At 44.9% G+C, this 22,416-nt stretch overlaps 2 protein-coding genes across 4 annotated transcripts in view; both read left to right on the forward strand.

The window, feature by feature from the left end:
- Positions 1-9,733, forward strand: part of LOC138966978 (dentin sialophosphoprotein-like) — a 37,933-nt gene extending 28,200 nt beyond the window's left edge. The window contains exon 3 of the mRNA XM_070339392.1: positions 3,416-9,733. Within this exon, the coding sequence (XP_070195493.1) occupies positions 3,436-5,481 (2,046 nt within the window). The 5' untranslated portion in view covers positions 3,416-3,435 and the 3' untranslated portion in view covers positions 5,482-9,733. The remainder of the gene's footprint in view (positions 1-3,415) is intronic.
- Positions 9,734-11,761: 2,028 nt separating this feature from the next.
- Positions 11,762-22,416, forward strand: part of LOC138966979 (beta-1,3-galactosyl-O-glycosyl-glycoprotein beta-1,6-N-acetylglucosaminyltransferase 4-like) — a 10,890-nt gene continuing 235 nt past the window's right edge. Inside the window, exons 1-6 of one of the 3 annotated variants that reach the window (XM_070339393.1) lie at positions 11,844-12,401; positions 15,291-15,343; positions 15,748-16,017; positions 16,685-17,022; positions 17,375-17,604; positions 18,193-22,416. The exon at positions 18,193-22,416 is cut by the window's right edge and continues 235 nt beyond it. In XM_070339393.1, the coding sequence (XP_070195494.1) occupies positions 12,275-12,401; positions 15,291-15,343; positions 15,748-16,017; positions 16,685-17,022; positions 17,375-17,604; positions 18,193-18,515 (1,341 nt within the window). In that variant the 5' untranslated portion in view covers positions 11,844-12,274 and the 3' untranslated portion in view covers positions 18,516-22,416. The other 2 variants (XM_070339395.1, XM_070339394.1) reach the window with 2 other exon arrangements.

A 22,416-nucleotide genomic window follows, 5' to 3' on the forward strand; every position in this document is an offset into this window, starting at 1 on the left:
ATGGAGATGAGCACATCTCAAGCACCAGCATACAAATGCACATAGTAAACAAAAACAAGAACATCCTACTCATTATATATAATCCTATTCCAATAATTCCGGTGTGCTTTTCACACACTTGCGCGTACATGGGTGTTTGTGTTTGCGTGTGGTCATATGAATGGTGTGTGTCTGTGAGTGTATACATGTTTACGAGCGCGTGTATGCTTTGTAAGGGAGTATCGCCCTGTTTCGTTTACGGATTACGGATTACGAATGGTAAGCGCCTTCATGAAAAATGTAGAAAAACGTAGCAATAGCGGCATACTAGTGTTTGAAAACAGCATGGTTAATTTAAACAATGATGGGATTCTAGTGTATTTTCGTGGAATATAATATTCTCTTAACTCAGCATATTTAGGGCATACTAAAACAAAGTGGACTTCATCTTCAACACTGCCACAACTAAATGGACAAGATAAATCAGCGGAGGTTGCATTTAAATTAAAGCGAAATCGATGCACTTTCAGAGGAGACACTCCCAATCTAAGTCTAATCAGAAGATTTCTAGCTTTAATATGTTTCAAATCACTTAAATAGTTGGATAATGTTAGGGTTGATTTGAAGGTTCTGTACAGAGAGAAACGTTCACTTCCTTGTACATTTTCAAGCCAGGTTTGCTTAATATAGGATGAAATAAGTGTTTCTTTAAATGCTGTTAGGAACGCCCTCTCATCGCCAACACCTTGGTTTTCCCATACTTCATCAAAACCGTACATGTACAGAGTGTAACAGATCGAGGAGGCCCATGTTTTCTTATTTTGTTCATGGAGATATTTCAGCACTTTATACGCCTTGCTCGGAAGGCGATGATGTGGCATCCTCACTATACGTAGCCAAAAACGAATGCTTTTAACAAAGCTGTTTATAAACAAGGGGTACCTTCCCGTTTCTCCATAGACCATAGCATTTGGTGTTCTCATACTCGTATTCAAAAAACGTTTAAGTGCGAATAAATGAACTCTCTCTATAGGTGTATGGTCTGCTTCAACCCCCCAAACTTCGGCGCCATATGACAGCATCGGTTGAATCTGTGCGTCGGAAAGCTTGGAATAAAATAGCTGGAGATCTGTCACCCAGTTGCCATAAACATTTTAAAATACCAATGACTCCCTTTTTCCCTTTTGTAGCAAAATCATTAAGAGTGTGAGAGAAGGACAGGCGTGTAGACAACCATACTCCTAAATACTTATACATGTTCAAAACGCTCATAGGATGTCCACCATACACCCATCTTTCTCGCAAGGCCAAGTGACCACCGTTCCGAAAAACAACACTATTAGATTTGTCTAAATTAACTTCAAGTCCAAGACGTCTAGACGAATCCCACAGAATGTTTAACTGATTCTGGAGCCCACAGCATTAGAGAGAGAGAGAGAGAGAGAGAGAGAGAGAGAGAGAGAGAGAGAGAGAGAGAGAGAGAGAGAGAGAGAGAGAGAGAGAGAGAGACACTGACACTGACACTGACACTGACACAGTTTAATTGAATATGGGCCTACAGCCCCTTTCAATGGGGGGGTACACATGAATCACAGGAAAAAATAGAAAACATGATTTTTAAACGTATGCAAAATACACAGTGGTTTGTTCCAAGCTTTCCTCTATCTATAATCTTGCACATCAATGCTGCCTAATATATACATACAACCGAACAATAAATACAGCAACAACAAAACCTTCAGCGACAATTAATCCTCATTATTATTTAACATTGACAATCTTAACTGAAATGCAAAAAACAAAAACTTTGCTAAATCTCCAATTGTTTCTGTGTCTTGTTTTTTAAACATGGTAATCATACTGCCCAACTGATCACCAACACTTAAAAACTGTGCTAAATACTTTATTCTTAACTCACAATATGTTTGGCTGTAAAAATGGATTTCGATCTCTAATTTATCTTCACAAAAGGGGCAACACTTGTTGGCTCACGTAAGTGTAGCCTATGCGATGATAAACTTTGTCTGTCTGTGCGTGCGTGCGTGCGTGCGTGTGTGTGTGTGTGATAGAAACTTTAACATTTCCGAGTCTATGGATTACGTCAGTCTCGGTCAAAAGTGTTTGAGGTGTGTGATAGAAACCATTTGAAGACGTCACATTATGACGTAAGAGGGTTAGACGTCACGCAAAGGAATTACTGAACGTCTCGGTCATTGTTATTGTGATCGGGCAGAGACTACTTGGCAGATCCAGGGTCTCGCTTTCTTGCACAGTTTCACCTATGCTTACTGTGTGTGTGTGTGTGTGTGTGTGTGTATGTGTGACGGAGTGATTGAGTTTGTGTTACTGTTTGTCGATTTCTTACGTGAGCCTTGAAGGCTTCGCCTCTTGTTTTCTGTTGAATTTTGGAAGCGATATCTGTGGATATTTATCTGTGAAACGCCCATTCTAAATTGAGTGATGACATTTCTGTACACATCTTTCCATACAATGCCCACATAACGTTCTTTTTCAAAACAGGCTTTATATTTTCCATACAGTGATAGGCGCTCACTCGAGTCCAAATGATTACGCCAATCATGACAGAAGGAACTGCAGAGCCTCTCCTACAGCATTAGAGAGAGAGAGAGAGAGAGAGAGAGAGAGAGAGAGAGAGAGAGAGAGAGAGAGAGAGAGAGAGAGAGAGAGAAAGAGAGAGAGAGAGAGAGAGCAGCTTTGTGCGCGTGGGCAGTTTCAGTTTCTTACGTGGTGGACCCATTTTGTTTTCTCAAATAAGAGGCGGCGGGAGTAAACATGGGAGCAACCGCAATGCTCATTGCAACACTCTGTTTGCTAGCAGCCTGTGTAAATTAATCTAAAAAAATTCTTGTGGCAGGATCTTCGTTAGGATGAAAGATCAGAAGTTAAATCTGCAATAAAAATAACTGTCTTTCTCTCTTGATACAGTGTGTGTGTGTGTGTGTGTGTGTGTGTGTGTGTGTGTGTGTGTGTGTGTGTGTGTGTGTGTGTGTGTGTGTGTGTGTGTGTGTGTGTGTGTCTGCTAATGATTTTACGTAGATACAGTCTGTTCAAAGATAATTGAGTGTTTTGTCTCTGATTTCAAGTCTTATATGTACCTTACATACAAAGCCATGGCAAATTATATAATATCAATATTAAGGTTATCAAGCGCCCTATCTGAAAACCATGTTTGATTTGTGAAATTAGTACCCTCATTTTTCCCAGACGACAGTTATCGCCCTTGATTACAAAATAAGGGTTTACTGAAACAAACGATAAAATGGAAGGTCACGTTTAGAGCTTCTTACATCGATCTGCCCTTTTTTTGTACACACATTTTCGTGCAAACACGCGTGCGAGATGCGAAACGTAAGAATAATGAGAACAACGTTATTTTTTGGTTTTAAAAGTAACCCCACACTTTGTTGTGTTTCAGACAGGCTGGCATCAGCGGCCATGAGCCAACACCACCTCGGGTTCTCCTCGCGCTGTCGTCACGTGACCAGCAAGCCCGTGCCCCGGGGCTCTGACGTGTACGAGAGTGTTCTGGACGATCTGCGACAAAACTCCGCTCAGTCTTCGTCCTCGTCCTCAGCATCGTCTTTGTCGTCATCTTCCACACCAGCTCGTCTTCATCCCTACTGCGTCACGGCCCAGGCCGAGCTCCGTGGCCATGGGAACGGAGTAGGTCACGACCTTGGCCATCGAGGACGTGACCTTGACGGTTTTGAAGGGCGTTGCCATAGCGACGATCAGTGGAAACGGTCGTGCGCGTCGTGTAGCCGAGGGATTGCTTCCAGGGACTGCTGCAGCGGCGCGCCTTCTGCTTCAGCACAAGCAGGTGGACTGTCTGGGAGAGGAACTCCCCATGACAGAAGCGCGAACACGCCTACCAATGTAGAGAAAGCTGGAAGGGTCACACCCCGGGACACACGTTTACCAGTGTTACGAATAACTTGTAGTAGCGCTAGTCCCAGGACGGACTATGCCAGGCGATCAGACAGGGGGTGGGAAGAAACTGAGAGAGGTATCTGCGTTCAAGACGACGACGACGAAAACTTCAGCCCTTGCTTGCAGATTAGTGACTTTGTGACGGATCTGAACCTCGAGGCGCTCTCACGCCAGGGCGACACAAACGACATGGGTCACAGCTCCAGTCTTCTCCCTCATCACCACAAACGCCAAGGCCGGGAGCACCATGTAGGAGGAGGAGGAGGAGGAGATAGTCACCATAACCACAACTCTCACCCTCCCCGCGTCAACTCCTCTCAAGGCAGACGGCACTCCAGCCCTGCAACACAGTCTTTGTACAGAGACAGGGTCAAGGACGCCGCGCGTGACCTCGGGGTCAAGATCCCCAGTCACGCGAACGGCACGAGCAGCCACTCCCTCACGCGCTCCGCCCCGGGTCACGTGGTCACCTGGAGCGCGGCCGCTGGGTGTCAAGGTCAGTCCAAGTACTTCACCAACTCGGACGAGCTGGGCGACCTAGGACACTCTACGTCTTCTGGAAAACCGCACACGCCTTTATCGAGGCTGTACCCGCGAGGGACGAACTCCAACTCTACCTCACCGAAACAGACCTCCCCTACCTCCTCGGGAAGGGCTTCTTCCGGTAGCCGAGGGGACACTGGCGGTGGTGGTGGTGACGCAGACTATATGACGTCATCAGGATACTGTCCGTCGCGCCCGGATGACCACACGCGGGGGGTGGAGTGGAAGGGGGTGGGGACGGAGGAAGGGAGGAAACTCTCTCCCAAGGCCGAGCACTCCAGACAAAGAGGGTCGTCCCCGGTGGCGCCAGGGGCAGAGGCCTTGTTGGACGTCCGACACGGGAGGAAGAGGCAGGGTTATGGTGTGAATGGTGGTGGCAGTCGCTCTCCCTCCACCTCCCCCCAGCTTCTAAGACCTCCAGGACAAGACACATCCTTCTCTCCTTCCTCCTCACCTTCTCTATCGCGATCAGGTCGGGGGGATGGGAGCGGCGGTCGTTCCTCGCACGATTCCTGTTCCCGATCTCTCAGCTCCCCTACTCCTACCTCCTCCCTCCACCGCGCGCACTCTCCTAACTCTCTACGGCTACACTCCCCTGCAGACTCCCACGCAGGCAACGGAGCGCGACACTCCCCGACCTCCCGTCGCGCACACTCCCCCAACACGCCGCACATACGTCTGTGCACCTACGGTCCGGCGGAGAACAGCCTCAAGATCTCCTACGAAGATGACGACGAATTCGCCCAGTTGAGCGAACAGTTCCGACCTCGTGCGGTGAGCGACATAAGCATTCACGCGCGAAGACGCCGCCATTTGCCGCGCCCGCCCCACGCCTCCAGGACGACGGAAGAGGAAGACGACCACGCGCATGTGCACTGGGCGGACGAGGCGCGGGGTTCCCCGCTAGCTACCAGTGTACTGCTGAGCAGCATCAGACCGCGTGCCTTGTCTCATGGCTCAGCCGACATGCCACGCAAACCCATCTTGAAAAAACCGTTCGGGTTCTGAGCTGAACGATTTAGAATTTAATTTAAAAGTAAGTGTCATGTTTGTTTGTGTGTGTGTGTGTGTGTGTGTGTGTGTGTGTGTGTGTGTGTGTGTGTGTGTGTGTGTGTGTGTGTGTCGGTGTGTGTGTGTGTGTGTGTGTGTGTGTGTGTGTCGGTGTGTGTGTGTGTGTGTGTGTGTGTTCTGAAGAGAAGACTCTCTCGTCAAATCAGGGACAGGATTTGTGGTGACGCCTGTGTACGCATAAGAACATGATTTTCATGTGTATGTGTGTATATGGCTTGAAGAGACCCGTTCAGGCTGCAGGTGAATGTGTAGAGAAGACTCTTAATTAAAATCATCACCAGGAACTGTGCCGCATTCATTGCAGTGGATCTTGTACGTATGAGCAAAATTCATGCGTGGGTGATTGGCCTGAAAGGATTTGTTCTGGGAACAACCCATGACTTTATTGTGCGAGTCGATCAGTGTGCTCTCTGAAGAGAAGATTCTCCCGTCAACGTCATTGATGTATTAGCTGCCGTAGCGGCTGTTCGAACTAAACGTGACTTACATGTGTATCTGCGTGTGTGTGTGTCCGAAAGAGATTTGTTCTGCGAACGAACAGGATTTCAATATAGTATGTCAACTGAAAAGACGAGTCTCTCTTCAAAACCATTGCTGGATTATCTGCCGTGGTCCATGTTGTGTACTATCATGATTTTCAACTGTGTGTTGGGGACCTGAAAAGATCCGTTTTGTGTACGAAGAGGTGTGCAGAATGTGCTCTGTAGTCTGCAGAGAAGAATTGCTGTATCGACCACATGGGCCCTCTCTTAGATTGGTCACCAACTTATGCGCACGGATAGGGTTTCATAATTCTGTTTGTGGGCACAGCCTGAAGGGAAATCTCTTCAATCCTGGATCATTGCCAGGAGCTACTTGATTAATTGCAAATTTTCTCATGAAACTGAGGATCATTTCAAAGAGAGTATATCCTAACATGGAGGTGAGTTGTACTGGTTGAACTTTCTGAACAGAGAATATTAAGAACTGACCATGATCTTAAACATGGGGACTTGTTTGTAGGCAGTGCGGTTTGAATGTGTTTGCATATACAGTCGAACCTGTCCATAAAGACCACCTGTCCATAAAGACCACCTGTCCATAAAGACCACCTGTCCATAAAGACCACCTGCCCATTAAAACTACCCCAAAGGATCCCCGGCGGTTTTTACGACTATATAAATAACCTGTCTAAAGAGACCACCTGTCTAAAGAGACCACTTTTGCTCAGTCCCTTGGGTGGTCTCTTTAGACAGGTTCGACTGTATATGGACACTTCCCTTTCTCCACACTCTATTACCCCAGTACCCATCAACCCTCCTTTTTTGGATGGACACATGTCCCCTCCCCATTCCTCTCCACCCCTCCCCCTCCCAACAGAAGTAAAGATCTCTTCGTCTCAAAGCGGGTTAACTCCAAGATGACCATTGGGAATTACCCAAGAAAATTCAACACGACTGTGCTTTTTGTGTCGGTGTATTACATAATATGTCTGTGAAAATCCTCAAGTGGTGTGGGTGTGTATATGGGGGGTGGGGGAGCGGGATGGGTGTGTGTGTGTGTGTATTTGTGTGTGTGTGTGTGTGTGTGCGGTGTGTGTGTGTGTCTGTGTGTGTGTACATGTGTGTGTGTCTGCGTTTGCGTGTTTGAGTGCTTGTGTGTGTGTGTGCATTAATTCGTGTTTGTGTATGTGAAGGTGGAGAGAGAGATTAGGAATGAGGGCGAAGAGAGACAGACATACAGACAACAGGCCGAGAAAGGAGAGATAGAGAGCTTCTAGTAATGTATTCATGCAGAATTTTGCTGCACAATGTAAGGGAAGCAATTGCAGTTACCTTGATGCGGGTTTGTGCAGTTGTTGAGTCCCTTGAGTTGGCCACAAACCAAAAGGTTCACATGGAGATAAGGGTAGACGAGGATAGGGGGATGATTTGACCTTGACGACTGACATTCTATGATGGTACTTACTTCAATCGTTGGTGTAGAAGCCGGGGGCTTGATTCATTGATTAATTGATGTATTGATTGATTAATAATAATAATAACGATTACTTATATAGCGCGTAAACCTCGTGGTGACAAGCCCAGAGCGCTTTACACTTACATAATCATAATACAAACAAGGAAAGAGAACTAAATCCGAATAAATTCAAACATGGTCACACACACCCACACACGCACGCACACACACACGCACACACACACACACACACACACACACACGCGCGCGCGCACACACACACACACAATCTTTCTTTCGTCATTGTCAATGTTCAGGTAACCCGCAATGTCATTCTATGTACGCATACGTTATACTAGTACAACACACACAGGTACATACACATCTTCACGAACGCCACACTTTAGTAGATAGTACACGTGGCAGCGCCAATGACTCACCGATCATGGGATCTCCTTCAGAGGTCTAACTTAAACATGTGTGTTTTGAGGGCTGTTCTAAAGGCAGATGGTGACTGGGAATCCCTAATGCTCCGGGGGATTTTCTCCCAGACAAGAGGTCCCTGGTACTTGAAGGATCTCTCAAATCCATAGTTAGTTGATTTTCTGTTTCTTTTTGGTTTACTAAGTACATTGGTATCTGTTGCAGAGCGAAGAGAGGAGAGGTTTGAATATTTTGATAACATCTCAGAGAGATAAGCAGGTCCTGTACCATGAAAGAAAGAGAAACAAATGCATGCAATTTTGTATTGAATACGACTTCTTACAGGCAGCCAGTGAAGAGATCTCAAAACAGGTGTGATGTGGTGTCTTTTAGGGGTCTTTGTGATTAATCTAGCGGAGTTGTTCTGTACTTTCTGCAGTTTTTCAATGAGATAGTCAAAAGAACCAGAAAGAAGGGCATTTCCGTAATCTAGCCTTGAAAGAACGAGAGAGCAAATGAGGGTTTTTGTAGCATCAGAAGAAAGGCAGTGGCGGATGGAGCTAATTTTTCTCAGTTCATAGTAGGCATTTCTACAGACAGTGGAGACTTGTTGTTTGAAGCAGAGAGTTTCGTCGAAGATGACACCGAGGTTTCGTACTTGAGAAGCCAACTGAATATCAGTTCCAGCTATAGAGATTTGGGCAGGAAGGGATGGTTCTTTTTTAAGAGAAGGGGGTACAACTAGCATGATCTCGGTCTTGTCGTCGTTAAGTTTCAATTTATTTTCGGTCATCCACAATTTCAAGTCAGAGATGCAGTTCTTAGTTGTCTCGATTGTGTTGGGGAGGTCAGTAATAGGGCCAGGTTTTTGTAACTGAGTGTCATCAGCAAAGCTTTCATAGGAAACAGAGTGGCGAGAGACGACATTAGATATTGGTTTCGTGTACATGATGAATAGCACCGGGCCAAGTACAGATCCTTGGGGGACACCGAAAGTCAATGGGGATGGAGCAGATTGGAAGCCGTCAATGGAGACTATCTGAGAGCGGTCTGTGAGGTAGGACTTAAACCAAGCTAAGGCAGTGTGGCAAATACCAAAAGAATTGTGAAGTCTTGTTAGGAGAACGGAGTGGTCAATAGTGTCAAATGCTGCCGATATCTAATAGAGAAAGGACAGACACATGCTTTTGATCGAGAGCTAAGAGAAGGTCATTTGCAATTTTGATGAGAGCGGTTTCTGTTGAGTGGCCAGCCCTATACGCGGACTGATGGGGGTCGAGGAGCTTGTTCTGGGTGAGGTGCCCAATGATCTGAGAGAGAACTATCTTTTCAAGTAATTTCGAGAAAAAAGGAAGATTTGAAACGGGTCTGAAGTTTTTTAGGCAGTTAGGGTCTAGGGAAAGTTTTTTAAGCAGAGGGCGGACTACCGCCGATTTGAATACAGATGGGAAGATCCCGATGGCCAGCGAATCATTGACGATACCGGTAATACATGGAACTAGCGCATCAATACACTGGTTGAGAATGCACGAGGGCAATGGGTCAAGCTCACATGTCTTTCGGTTGGATTCAGCAATTTTTTCTCTGACAAAACATTCTGACACATGGTGAAAACCCGAGAAAGATGTTCCTGATTGGTTTGGTTGGTTGGTTGATAGATTGGTTGATTGATTTTGTTGGTTGGTTATTGGTTAATTGATTGATTGATTGATAAACAGGAAATTAAAAACGAGTTTCTGCTACTGTGACAAATGTTGCAACTTGTGTGTATATTTGAAGATTTTGAGAATAGCTCCGAAGGAAAATAAAGCCCACCAACAAAACGTATGGAAAACGTGCTCTGTGTTTTTCGTGTGCGTGTGTGTGTGTGTGTGTGTGTGTGTGTGTGTGTGTGTGTGTGTGTGTGTGGGTGTGTGTGTGTGTGTGTGTGTGTGTGCGTGTGTGTGTGTGTGTGTGTGTGAAAGTGTTTGACAAATTAATGACAGAAAGAAAGGAAGGAACGAAGGGAAGAGAGATATAAACAAAAAGGCAGGTCTGATTGACGGAGTTTTCGTTTGTTTGTTTGTTTGTTGTTTGTTTGTTTGTTTGTTTTGTTCAATTTTTTGCTTGATTTATTAGTTTGTTTATTTTGTGTGAAGGTTCGTATCATATTAGCTTGAAATTCTTAAATTCCATTGAAGCCATTATTGAATGTCCAAGCCGGCATCACTGCGGCTGACTGCGGGATTTGCACTCAACACTGGACTGGACATCTAGACGTATGGCCGGGAACGTAGAAGAAGAAGAAGAAGAAGAATGTCCGAGTATGGAATGGTGATTAACCCATCAATCCTCAATCATAATATTTATTTTCATCCCCTCTCCTCCCTCCTTTCTCCTTCGCCCTTTCGCGCAAGCGCATACACACACAAGCACGCAAGCACAAACATACACATATACAAAGACACAAATTACACATAAACATGCATGCAAATACGCACGCCCATGCACACACACACACACACACACACACACACACACACACATACGCCAACCACGGCCTGTATACCCCACCCCTCACCCACCCACCTCATTCCCCTTATCGGACTGCAGTTTGCTGGGCCTTCAAATTACGATACGGCTTAGGACATAACACTCAATTTGCAATACGATCATTGCTAGCTAGCAAACTCAGGTGTTGGCATATATTTACTTACCTTAAATATTCACTTTCAGTTTTGAGAAGAACTAACACAAAAATAAGCTAGTAGTAGATCGCTGATTTGTAGTTCGCTTTATAATTTAGTTAGTTCAAAGCAAATATTTCTTTGGAGACTGGATTACCCCTTCTAGGTTTCAAGAGATCCTAGCAAAACCGACCAAACAGATTTCTTTTGTTGAACCTTTCCTTTTTAACTTTGTATCCCAAACACACCAGTGGTGAATTGTGTGAAAATAAGAATCAAACAGTTCGTTCAAGGGTTCTTTCAGCTGAATGGGGTCAACCTTCTTGTGAAAACAGTTCGGTTTTCTTTTTCAGATCCGTTTTTCAAGTGTCAGTTAAGACATATCATTTCATTTAAAAATATATCCCAGTCTGCACAGAAAGCACCCAGTTTATTGATTTTGGGTATGTGTTAAAGCGGAGGGCTGGCCATTCCACGTTATAGTCTGGCCAGATATTTGACATCTTATTGACGGGCGAAGTGGCGCAGTGGTAAGACGCCGGCCTCCTATTCGGGAGGTCGTGAGTTCGAATCCCTGTCGCTGCCGCCTGGCGGGTTAAGAGTGGAGATTTTTCCGATCTCCCAGGTCAACTTATGTGCAGACCTGCTAGTGACTTAACCCCCTTCGTGTGTACACGCAAGCTCAAGACCAAGTGCGCACGGAAAAGATCCTGTGATCCATGTCGGAGTTCGGTGGGTTATGGAAACACGAAAATACCCAGCATGACTCCCCAACGAAAGCGGAGTGAAGCTGACTATGCTCTCAGAGTATAGTGTGGGGAACCCAAATGGGCAAAACGAGCTCACACGTCACCAGAATTTCTGGAACGCTGAAGAAGAAGACATCTTATTCTAGCACCACCAAAAATTGCAATGTTGAAAATTGAGCTTTTTTTTGTGGGGGGGGGGGGGGGGGGGGGGTTTGTAGAAATAAGCAAACAGTGCTGACTGACACTCTTTCAGAATTATGTATACATTGGTATATAGCTTGTAAAGATCGACGCAAAGCATTACAATTGTATCGATACATTATTTGGGATCATTTCAATGGCTAAATCGATCAAAAGAGCAAATGTGTAGATACACACTGAAGTCGGAAGCGTCTCGGTGGTTTTTTTTAATCTGCCTCAGCCGGTGACGGTGCGGGCTTAAGCCTGGGTGTGACGAATTTTGACGGCGAACTACAACAAGTTGGGATTCGTTGAGAAAATCGCCGAGGTCGTTGTGGTTCGTATTTGTTACTTCGTGCTTGTTATGCCGATTTTTCGCAATCATTCGTGGCAAACATCGTTGTGGCAAAATCGTAGTAACTCGTTGTGGTTCGCCAAAATATTCGTGATAGTGGGACCTATGTTTAATATTTCTTCGCAGCCGTTTTCACGGGACGAACTTGACACATACGCCAAGGTGCGCTGACGTGACTGTTTTCCACTCGAATAAAATAAGGACATTTTGATCGTTACAATATAAGTCAACAAAGATGTAGCATTGTTACCAGACAATATTAAATCAATGATAATATCGGTGAAGTTCAGATTATTTGAGAAGGCAGATAGAACATCTGAATAGAGAAAATAACATATATTACAAAAACACCTGTGTTTCTGATTTCTTGATGGAATAAACAACAGATTTCATAACACGCAGTAAAGAAACTGAAAAAAATGGTTGCGTTCAACAGGAAAATTGCCGTTTTGTTCACTGTGGCAATATGTTTAGGGGTTGTGAACATTCTAACTGCAGGTGCAATGTGGTCTTACGTTTATAGAGGAGTTCTCGACACTTTGTCAGGTCAGTTACAAAGTTAGTGTGTGTGTGTGTGTGTGTGTGTGTGTGTGTGTGTGTGTGTGTGTGTGTGTGTGTGATTGTGTATGTGTGTGCGTGCGTGCGCGTGTGTGTGTGCATGTGTGTAAGTGTGTATGTGTGTGTGTGTGTGTGTGTGTGTGTGTGTGTGGTTGTATGCGTGCGTGTACGCGTGCGTGCGTGCGAGCGTGTGCGTGCATGTTTGCGTATGTGTGTGTGCGTGCGTGCGTGTGCGTGCGGGCGTGCGTGCGCGCGCGCGTGTGTGTGTGTGTGTGTGTGTGAGTGTGTGTGTGTGTGTGTGTGTGTGTGTGTGTGTGTGTGTGTGTGTGTGTGTGTGTGTGTGTGTGTGATTGAACTCATGTAACTATCCCTTTGAGGATTGTATAAATTTTCTTATCTTTTCATTCTCTTTACTTTTTAACATTAAATTATTAGAGTTTTTGTTAACTGTAAAAGTACGAAAAGTCAAATTTCAAACTTGAGTTTTGCTTCTGTCAGTAGAAAATACGAAGTGTGTTCATAAGGCCCGGCGCTCACCTATGTAACTTCAGCAAGACAGACGACGCACTGCAGATTATCCCAGCCCGCTACACGTTGCGTGAAAGAAAAACAGGCCAAGTACTCGTCATAATCCCTATCACAGCATCAATAATATGCAGTGCGTCGTCTGTGCCTCTGAAACTGCGCAGGTATAGCCTAATAATAATAATAATAATAATAATACGAGAATTTATAACGCGCACATATCTCACCACAAGGCGACTCAAGGCGCACTCATACACAATCTTTCGCATTAACAACTCAAGCATACTCATATACACTTACACATGAATTACATGAAGATGACAAGGCAACAACACAAACAGAGACACGGCACTCAAAAGTAAGCATGAAAGGGTGCCCTTTAAGCAGTTGACCCAGGCGGTGTTGGAGCTGTATGGCTTCGTAAAGGGCAGAATATACCTGCGCAGTTTCAGCGGCACGGTGAGCGCCGGGCCTAAGCATGACCCCTGCCAGAAAATTGTAAGCCTTCTTTCAGGTCAAACCTGCATTATGCGCTCCTTTGAATAAAATGGATGATCGAATCAGTGAATAGCATTCTTTTCTGTCTTCCTCTCAATTTCCTGGTAACCGCGGGATTGAAAGAGGTAAGAGAACACAGAGCGGAACTTTTCGTTGACATGTGGAAAGTCAAATAATACCACCAAACCAATGTATATTATACAGAGGGTATGCAGTGTGTGTGTGTGTGTGTGTGTGTGTGTGTGTGTGTGTGTGTGTGTGTGTGTGCATGTGTGTGTGTGTGCATGTGTGTATGTGCGTGCGTGCACGTGTATGTGTGTGTGTGTATGTATGTGTATCTGTGTGTGTGTATGTGTTTGTGTGTATGTGTATGTGTATGTGTATGTGTGTGTGTGTGTGTGTGTGTGTGTGTGTGTGTGTGTGTGGATGTGTGTGTGCGTGTGCTTGTGTGTGTGTGTGTGTCGGTATGTGTGTCTGTGTGCGTGTTAATGTATGTGCGTTTATGAGTGTCTGCATGTGTGTGTGTGTGTGTGTGTGTGTGTGTGTGTGTATATATATGTGTGTGTGTGTGTATGTCTGCATGTGTGTGTGTGTGTGTGTGTGTGTGTGTGTGTGTATGTGTGTGTGCTATGATATAGTGATTTAACATATTATTTTTCTTACTATGTACTTAGTTTTAACTTGTGTGAGTGTATGTTTTTCTTTGGATGTTGTTGTTTGTATAATTAACGCATTATGGCATTTATGCATGAACTAGGATACTCTTTATTGTAAACATGTATTGCTTTTTCTAAGCTGTTCAGTTTGATGTTAAGCGCGGAGAGCGTGGATTAACCCCATGGTTCGCGCTATATAAGCTTGTCACTATTATTATTATTATTATTATTATTATTATTATTATTATTATTATTATTATTATTCACTCCGTCACACATACACACACACAGTAAGCATAGGTGACACGGTGCAAGAGTGGGAGACACTAGATCTAGATCTGTCTGTCTGTAGCCTACTTACGGGGACACAACTGCCAGATCGACACTGCGCTTTCGACAGCGCTTCCTCGCGCACACACTGGAAACACGCTGGGCAGATCAACCTGTAGGAAATCTCCTTTGGTATCTTCTTTATCTATTTTTCTGGGGCTACGAAACCGAACAATGTGAAATCGTCTTCCCCGAATCGGCGAACTGCAGCTGGGTGAGAACTGTATCTATACCACAATCCTTCACGCGATCTGACTTAACCTTGACCCCTGACCTGGTCTACATACCACTCACACACGACACAAACCAGTCACCTGTTTTTACCCCCCCAAAACCCCCCACCACCCGTTTTCTTTGGATACACATTTTAACTACATACGTGCCGACGAAATGTTGATCATGGCTTCTATACTTTGAAGCTGTTGCTTGGATAATAACCAGGTAAAATTAGTATTTCGGTGTTCAGTCAAATGTTAAAGTTTCTATCACACATATACACACATACACACGCACAGACAGACAAAAGTTAGCATCGCATAGGCTACACTTACGTGAGCCAAAAAGGGGGCAAAATCATAAAGCAGAACGTACGTGAACAATTAGAACACACAGGAGGGAGGGGGGGGGGAAGATGGGGGGGGGGGGGGAAGTTGTTTTTAATAACAAAATAAAAACCCACTGCCAACTCATGGCTTGCAGGTAGCAGACATGGTGTTTATCTTTAGTATGAGTCCAAGCAAAGGGATGTTCTTGTCCCACGTAAAATCTTGGCTAGGTCAGAGATGGTGAGACTAATTGTTCACACGGGAAGGAGTGAAACAATAAGTCATGCACAATAAGTAAAAGTGATGTCGACTGTTGCGTACAGGGTGGAGGTCAACAGGTGACACGACAACGCAACCTCAGACGAATAAAACAGAGGTACAAGAGTTTTTCTTGTGTGCGGGTGTGTGTGTGTGTATCATGTGTGTGTGTGTGTGTGTGTGTGTGCGCGGGTGTGTGTGTGTGTGTGTGTGTGTGTGTGTGTGTGTGTGTGTGCGTGCGTGATACGTGTGAGTGTGTGTGTATGTATGTGTGGGTGTTTGTGTGTGTGTGCGGTGTGCGATGTGCGTGTGCGGCGGTGTGCGTGGGTGCGTGTGTGAACGGTGTGCGTGCGTGCGTGAGTGTGCGTGCGTGCGTGCGTGTTTGTGTGTGTGTGTGCAGTGTGCGTGCGTGTGTGTGTGAGCGGTGTGTCTTCGTGCGGGCCGGCGTGCCTGAGTACGTTCGTGTGGGTGTGTGTGTGTAGCCTGACCGAACTTGCATCTTTTGACTATCTGCGGTTTCAGATAGAGAGGTATCTGTCAGAGAGAGCAGTACACGTAGAGGCGGTTGACTGCAAGGCGGTGATCGAAGGAGACAAAGAACAGCTGGAAAAAGCCTACAAGGTCGAACGTGAACAAGCAAAGAGCATTGAAAACGACACAAGCATAACACTAGCTGCTCGCACGTGCTCGTCGTTCGTACAGCGCTATGGATTCATCAATGACTCTCTCACTGACATGGAGGAAACCTTTCCCATCGCTTTTAGTATCCTAACGTACAAAGATGCGGCACAGGTAAGTATGGATACGATGTCTACAAGCCTTTATTCGAGGCAAACAAACAAACCCACAACAACAACAAAATAACAACAACAAACAAACTAACAACATATTTTTACATAGCAAACGAAAGCAATGTGCTTTACAACCTGAACTCACATAGACTCACCGACATACAGACAGACATACAGACACAGACAGACAGGCAGACAGACGCCCACGCACCCACGCACTAACGCACGAACCCACGCATGCACATACGCTTTGTCATTTGACGCACGAGTTTTTGTTTTTAAGTATTTAATTCTGAAACTAGATTGGTGCAAAAGGGATACATATTTCTGTTTATTTGGTTGTTATCGTAGTAGGTTAGGGCGGCTCGAACTGTGACCACACGTGATTCCAATAGTTCTGTCTATAACACTGCCTAAGGGGTTCTATATGTTTAGAGATTTTGTCCAAAAGAGGTTTTAGCTAAGCTATAAGGAGGTCCTTAATTGAGCCCGAAGTCGATTTCGTTTAGACTTCGCAATGTCTTTTAACCGAAAACTCAGTGCTAAAGCTTTGTAAGGCCAGCTTCGCGAAGTGTACTTCGCGTAGTCGACTTCGCCCAGTTAAGGACAGGCTTTATGGCGACAAAAAGTGTTTGGTTGTTTTCATTCGTTCAGTTTGTCATCAACAGGTTGTGTTCCTGCTACGCGCCATCTACCGCCCGCAGAACTCCTACTGCATTCACGTGGACAAGAAGTCACGCAGCTCCTTCCGTGACGCCATCAGGGCAGTGACAGACTGCCTGCCCGGCGTGTTTATGACGTCACGCTCCATTGACGTCAGGTGGGGAGCGTTCACGGTGCTGGAGCCCGAGATTGTGTGTATGCAGGACTTGTGGAATCACAGCAAGACGTGGCGCTATTTCATCAACCTCACCGGACAGGAGTTCCCTCTCAAAACCAACTACGAGCTGGTGAAAATCCTAAAGGCTTTCAACGGCGCAAACGACGTCCATGGCTTTGACCCGAAGTGAGTATTTGTTCGTAATTTTGGTGTGGGAATGGATTGACTTGAGACCTGTATCTACCACATGTTGTGCACTAGCATACTCACACACACACCCGCACGCACTCACTCACGCAAGCAAGCCCGCACGCACGCACGCACGCACGCACGCACGCACGCACATACACACACACAAACACACACACACACACACATACACACACACACAAACACACAAACACACACACACATATACACACACACAGACACACACACAAACAAAATGAGTCTTCTTGCCTTGTGCAAGCATGCTTTAACAACCTTTCCCTTCGCGAAGTTAAGGTGCTCAAGCAATGTTTCTGTTTCTCTCGTGCAGCTCGGCTTTTCAAGGCCGATGGAGGCGCCGCCTCCCAGCACCTCACAACCTGACAGTGTACGCTGGAGGTGTGCAGGTGACACTCAGCAGAGGATTCGTGGACTTTATACTGCACAACAGGACGGCTCAAGACTTTCTCAACTGGACCAGGAGGATTGGGCACCCTGATGAGAGTTTCTTCAATACCCTCAACTACAACCCCCAACTGAGAGTACCCGGCGGATTTAAAGGTATGCCTTTTTCCAAACCAATGTGATACAGTCGAACCTGCCCTGGAGACCACCTGTCCATAAAGACCAACTGTCCATAAAGACCACCTGTCCATAAAGACCACCTGTCCATAAATACCACCTGTCCATAAAGACCACCTGTCCATAAAGACCACCTGCCCATTTAGACCACCCCAAAGGATCCCCGACGGTTGTTACGACTATATAAATCATCTGTCTAAGGAGACCACCTGTCTAAAGGGACCACTTTTGCTCAGTCCCTTGGGTGGTCTCTTTAGACAGGTTCGACTGTAATAAAGTATGTGTTGTGTAAGAGTGACCTTCCATTGTATTTGATTGTTCTGTATTGTATTGTATCCATGAGTAGAGCATTAAAGTTCAGAAGTAAAAAGTAAGGCGAGGGTAAGTAATTTATCATGACCCCTGAGGTTTTCGTTATGAAAGTTCTGTTTACTTTCTCCCAAGGGAAGGCCAACCCCTACGGTGCGACACTACACCTTTTTGTGATATCAGGTTAAAGAGATAATACCAAATATATAAAAAAAAATGTATAGTAAACATCCAATTGTTGTCATTATGTTTATACAGGAAGCTTGAAAGAAAAAAATGCGCAGCGCCTCATCCCATTCCTGAGTCGACGGAAGAACTGGGTTAAAACGAGTGGTGTCCCCTGCCCAGGAAGAAAGGTCGTCCGACAACTCTGCATCTTCTCCGCTCTCGACATACCCTTTCTCAGCAAACAGCCACACCTTTTCGCCAACAAATTCTACCAAGACTACAGTCGCGTTGCGCTCGGCTGTTTGGCGGAGGACATTTTCAATCGTACCCGGGATGAGACGCTGGGGAGGCGAGATTTTAACGTGTCCTACTACGAAAACATACCGAAAATTAAAGATAAACTGACATTTTGAACGTTCAAGGTTTTGAGGTTGTTCAAGGATCAAGCTTTACAGTCACGCAAGGCGCTGCAACACATCCACAAACTGACACAGGGCGCATCAAGCATCGTCTCACGAGACTCTACTATGCCAATGACTATGAAATCATACCTAAACTTAAAGATCAAAATTACATTTTGAACGTGTGGTTTGAGGTGACAGTTGTGAATCTGCAGCCGTTTATCCCCCACCATGACGTAAAAATTAAGCGTGACGTTTCAGTTAATATCCAATAGTTAGGCAAACAAAAAATAGTCTGTTTACGGTATCCCGACCAACCCTATTTTTTCGCGCGACCCTAGACTTTTTTGGGGCATTTGGGGAAAAAAAAAAGTCTTTGTTTTTTGGCAAAATAACTTAAAAATATGTTGTTTTTTTGAGAAAAAAAATAATCCCGACCTACCGACCCTATTTGTTTTGCCTATGTTACCGTAAACATACTTCTTTTTTTGGGGGCCTTATCAATAACGTACAGGTGTGGTTGGAGTTTGTTGTGCCCTGTTCTCAGGCGGAAGAGGGGGGGGGGTCTTGAGCAGAGGTTTTATGATCGTTTTTATCACTGTAGAGCTTACTGTGTTTTCTTCTTGCTCGTCCTTTGCACCCAATTTGACCATTCTGTCTGCCTGTTCGTTTCCTTCTATCCCACAGTGTGAGGGTATCCACTGCAGTACTATCTTCAGACACTTGATGTTGTGGAGTGTCTTTGCAAGCTGAGACAGGTTGTTGTTGACTGCTTGTTGACTGCAGACAATGCACCAGTCAGGAAGACAACTTGAGTGTCGGAATTGACCTTGCAGCTGATGGTGTTGGCTGCGTGGATCAGTGCTTCAACCTCGGCTCTGTAGTTGGTGCAGTGGAGGCCAGTTGGTATAGTTGTGACCCAATCAATTCTTAATCATCATAATATTTATTCTTATCCCCCCCTTCTCCGTCCCTTTCGCGCAAGCGTATACGCACGCACGCACGCACGCACGCACGGCACGCACGCACCCACCTACACATATACAAAGACACAAACAAACACACATAAACATGGTCAAGCATCATTTGGTAATGTGGAGAAGATAAGTTACATGTCACTAACACGGAGGATGAGAAGAATCTTCTCAAATCAAAAGAAGGGGCACAGCCTCGCTTTGGAAAAGGGCGGAAGAATACGCTCTCTGGAAAAGTTAGCGCACTCCAAGAGTGCGTTAACAGTTTTAAGCGCATTGCCATTAGCCAATCAACTGTTTCACATCAGTCATGTGACACCAGTACTTACTGACAATTTAAGTTATTGAGACATCCCAGTGCACTAAGGGATTTATAGAGCAAATCGAGAAAATTCATTATTGAACGAAGCGCATAGCGCTGAGTTCAATAATTATTTTCGAGATTTGCTCTATAAATCCCTTAGTGCACTGGGATTGTTTCAATAACGATATTGTCAGTACCGCCAGATAAAAAAGAAGATTCAAAACGCACATTTTGCAACGCGCATTTGGATAGGCGTAACTGAGTGGTCAGGTTTGTGTCAGATCTACTTTTGTGTGGGGTGTCTCAAGTGTGTCGTGCTTTCGTCACACGCAAACTCTTGTTTTAATTTCTGTTGGTAAATTCCAGTGTAGCGTTAAGCTAAAAAGTGATGATCTTTCATAGAGACCTCATTTAAACTCGGAGAAAGGACTGTGCTCTTAGTTATTTGCGATTCGAAACCTTCATCGAGCTTCGACAGATTGACTGTGCAGAGTTTTGCCCCTTGCCAAGGTCGACGGAAAGCACATTTTCAAAATAAATGTGGCATGTTTCTCGTGTGGTATCTTCACTCATCGGGAGTCTGGTACTAAATATGAACGGTAAGAATGCTCTGAACCCTACACGTATTATATCCCCATCGTTTTATCGTTCACATTTGCCCAACATGTTAATTTGCTGAGCGGGATTTATGTCGTCTGCTATGCAATCGAACCAATGCACTGAGTCTCATTTCAAAAACAAAAATTGCTCGTCACGTCGCACTGAGTCTGCACGCATGAGGCAGGCTGGTAATAAGTCTTATATATGGTTATGGTAAGAACGTTCTAAACCCTACATGTTTTCGATTCCGATTGTTCTTGCCTTGAAATAATAATTCGGAAAACATTCATTTACTGAACAGATGCAGTCGTATTTCAGTGTAGTCTGCTACGTGCTGATCTAGCTGCTACGTTATCGGAATAACACTTGTGTTTTCTGTTAGCTGCTGGGAATTGTATACTAACTCATCATTTGGTAATGTGGATAATAAGCTGCATGCCACTAACATGGCATAAATATGAGAGGAATCTTCGCAAGTCGAAACTGAAAAATTAGACACAGCGGGTTCTATTTTTAGATCAGTGGCAACTGTGGCACAGGCACATGCAATCTGTCAGAAAAAACCACTTCTGCTTTAATTGAGAAGCAGGAAATTTATGGTCATAATCATTGGTATTGTGGAGAATATAAGCTACATGTCATTAATTAGTTCTGAGGATGAGAGTACACTCTCGCTTAGGCAAAGGGCGGAAGAATACGCTCTGTGGAAAAGTTAGCGCACTCCAAGAGTGCGCTAACAGTTTTAGCGCATCGCCATTAGCCAATCAACTGGTTCACATCGGTCATGTGACACCAGTACTTACTGACAATTATTATTTAAGTTATTGAGACATCCCAGTGCACTAAGGGATTTATAGAGCAAATCGAGAAAATTCATTATTGAACGAAGCGCATAGCGCTGAGTTCAATAATTATTTTCGAGATTTGCTCTATAAATCCCTTAGTGCACTGGGATTGTTTCAATAACGATATTGTCAGTACCGCCATAGAAAAAAGAAGATTCCAAGCGCACATTTTGCAACGCGCATTTGAATAGGCATAACTGTGTGGTCAGGTCGTGTACAAAGATCTACTTTTGTGTGGGGTGTCTCAAGTGTGTCGTGCTTTCGTCACACGCATTTTAATTTCTGTTGGTAAATTCCAGTGTAGCGTTAATCTGAACAGTGATGATCTTTCAGAGAGACCTCATTTGAACTCGGAGAAAGGGCTGTGCTCTTCATTATTTGCGATTCGAAACCTCCAGTCGAGCTTCGACGGATTGACTGTGCGGAGTGACTCCCCTTGAATTGACTCGAAGCCGCGGGACTCGACGGTTCGCACATTTTCAAAACAAATGTGGCATATTTCTCGTGTTCTATCTTCACTCATCGGGGAGTCTGATACTAAATATGAACGGTAAGAATGCTCTGAACCCTACACGTATTATATCCCCATCGTTTTTTCGTTCACATTTGCCCAACATGTTAATTTGCTGAGCGGGGTTAATGTCGTCTGCTAGGGCAATCAAACCACTGCATGCAGTCTGCACTGACTGAGTCTGCACGCACGAGGCACGCTGGTAATAAGTCTTATAATGGTAAGAACGTTCTGAACCCTACACGTTTTCGATTACGATTGTTCTTGCCTTGAAATAATAATTCGGAAACCATTCATTTACTGAACTGATGCAGTCGTATTTCAGTGTAGTCAGTGCGGCTACGTATGACAGAGTCGATCGAGTCAGTCTTCCAAACTGGTCTAGCTGGTACGATATCGGAATAACACTTGTGTTTTCTGCTAGCGGGTGGGAATTTTATATTAACTCATCATTTGGTAATGTGGATGATAAGCTACATGCCACTAACACGATGAGAAGAATCTATGCAAGTCGGCGAGAATTAGATGAAACACAGCGGCTTGTATTTTTAGATCAGTGGCAGCCGCACTGTGGCACAGGCACATGCAATCTGTCAGAAAAAAACCCACTTCTGCTTTAATTGAGAAGCAAGGAATTTATGGTCATTTGGTATTGTGGAAAATATAAGCTACATGTCAG

The sequence above is a fragment of the Littorina saxatilis genome, linkage group LG5 (genome assembly GCF_037325665.1).
Source record: "Littorina saxatilis isolate snail1 linkage group LG5, US_GU_Lsax_2.0, whole genome shotgun sequence".
Taxonomy (NCBI): Eukaryota; Metazoa; Mollusca; class Gastropoda; order Littorinimorpha; family Littorinidae; genus Littorina; species Littorina saxatilis.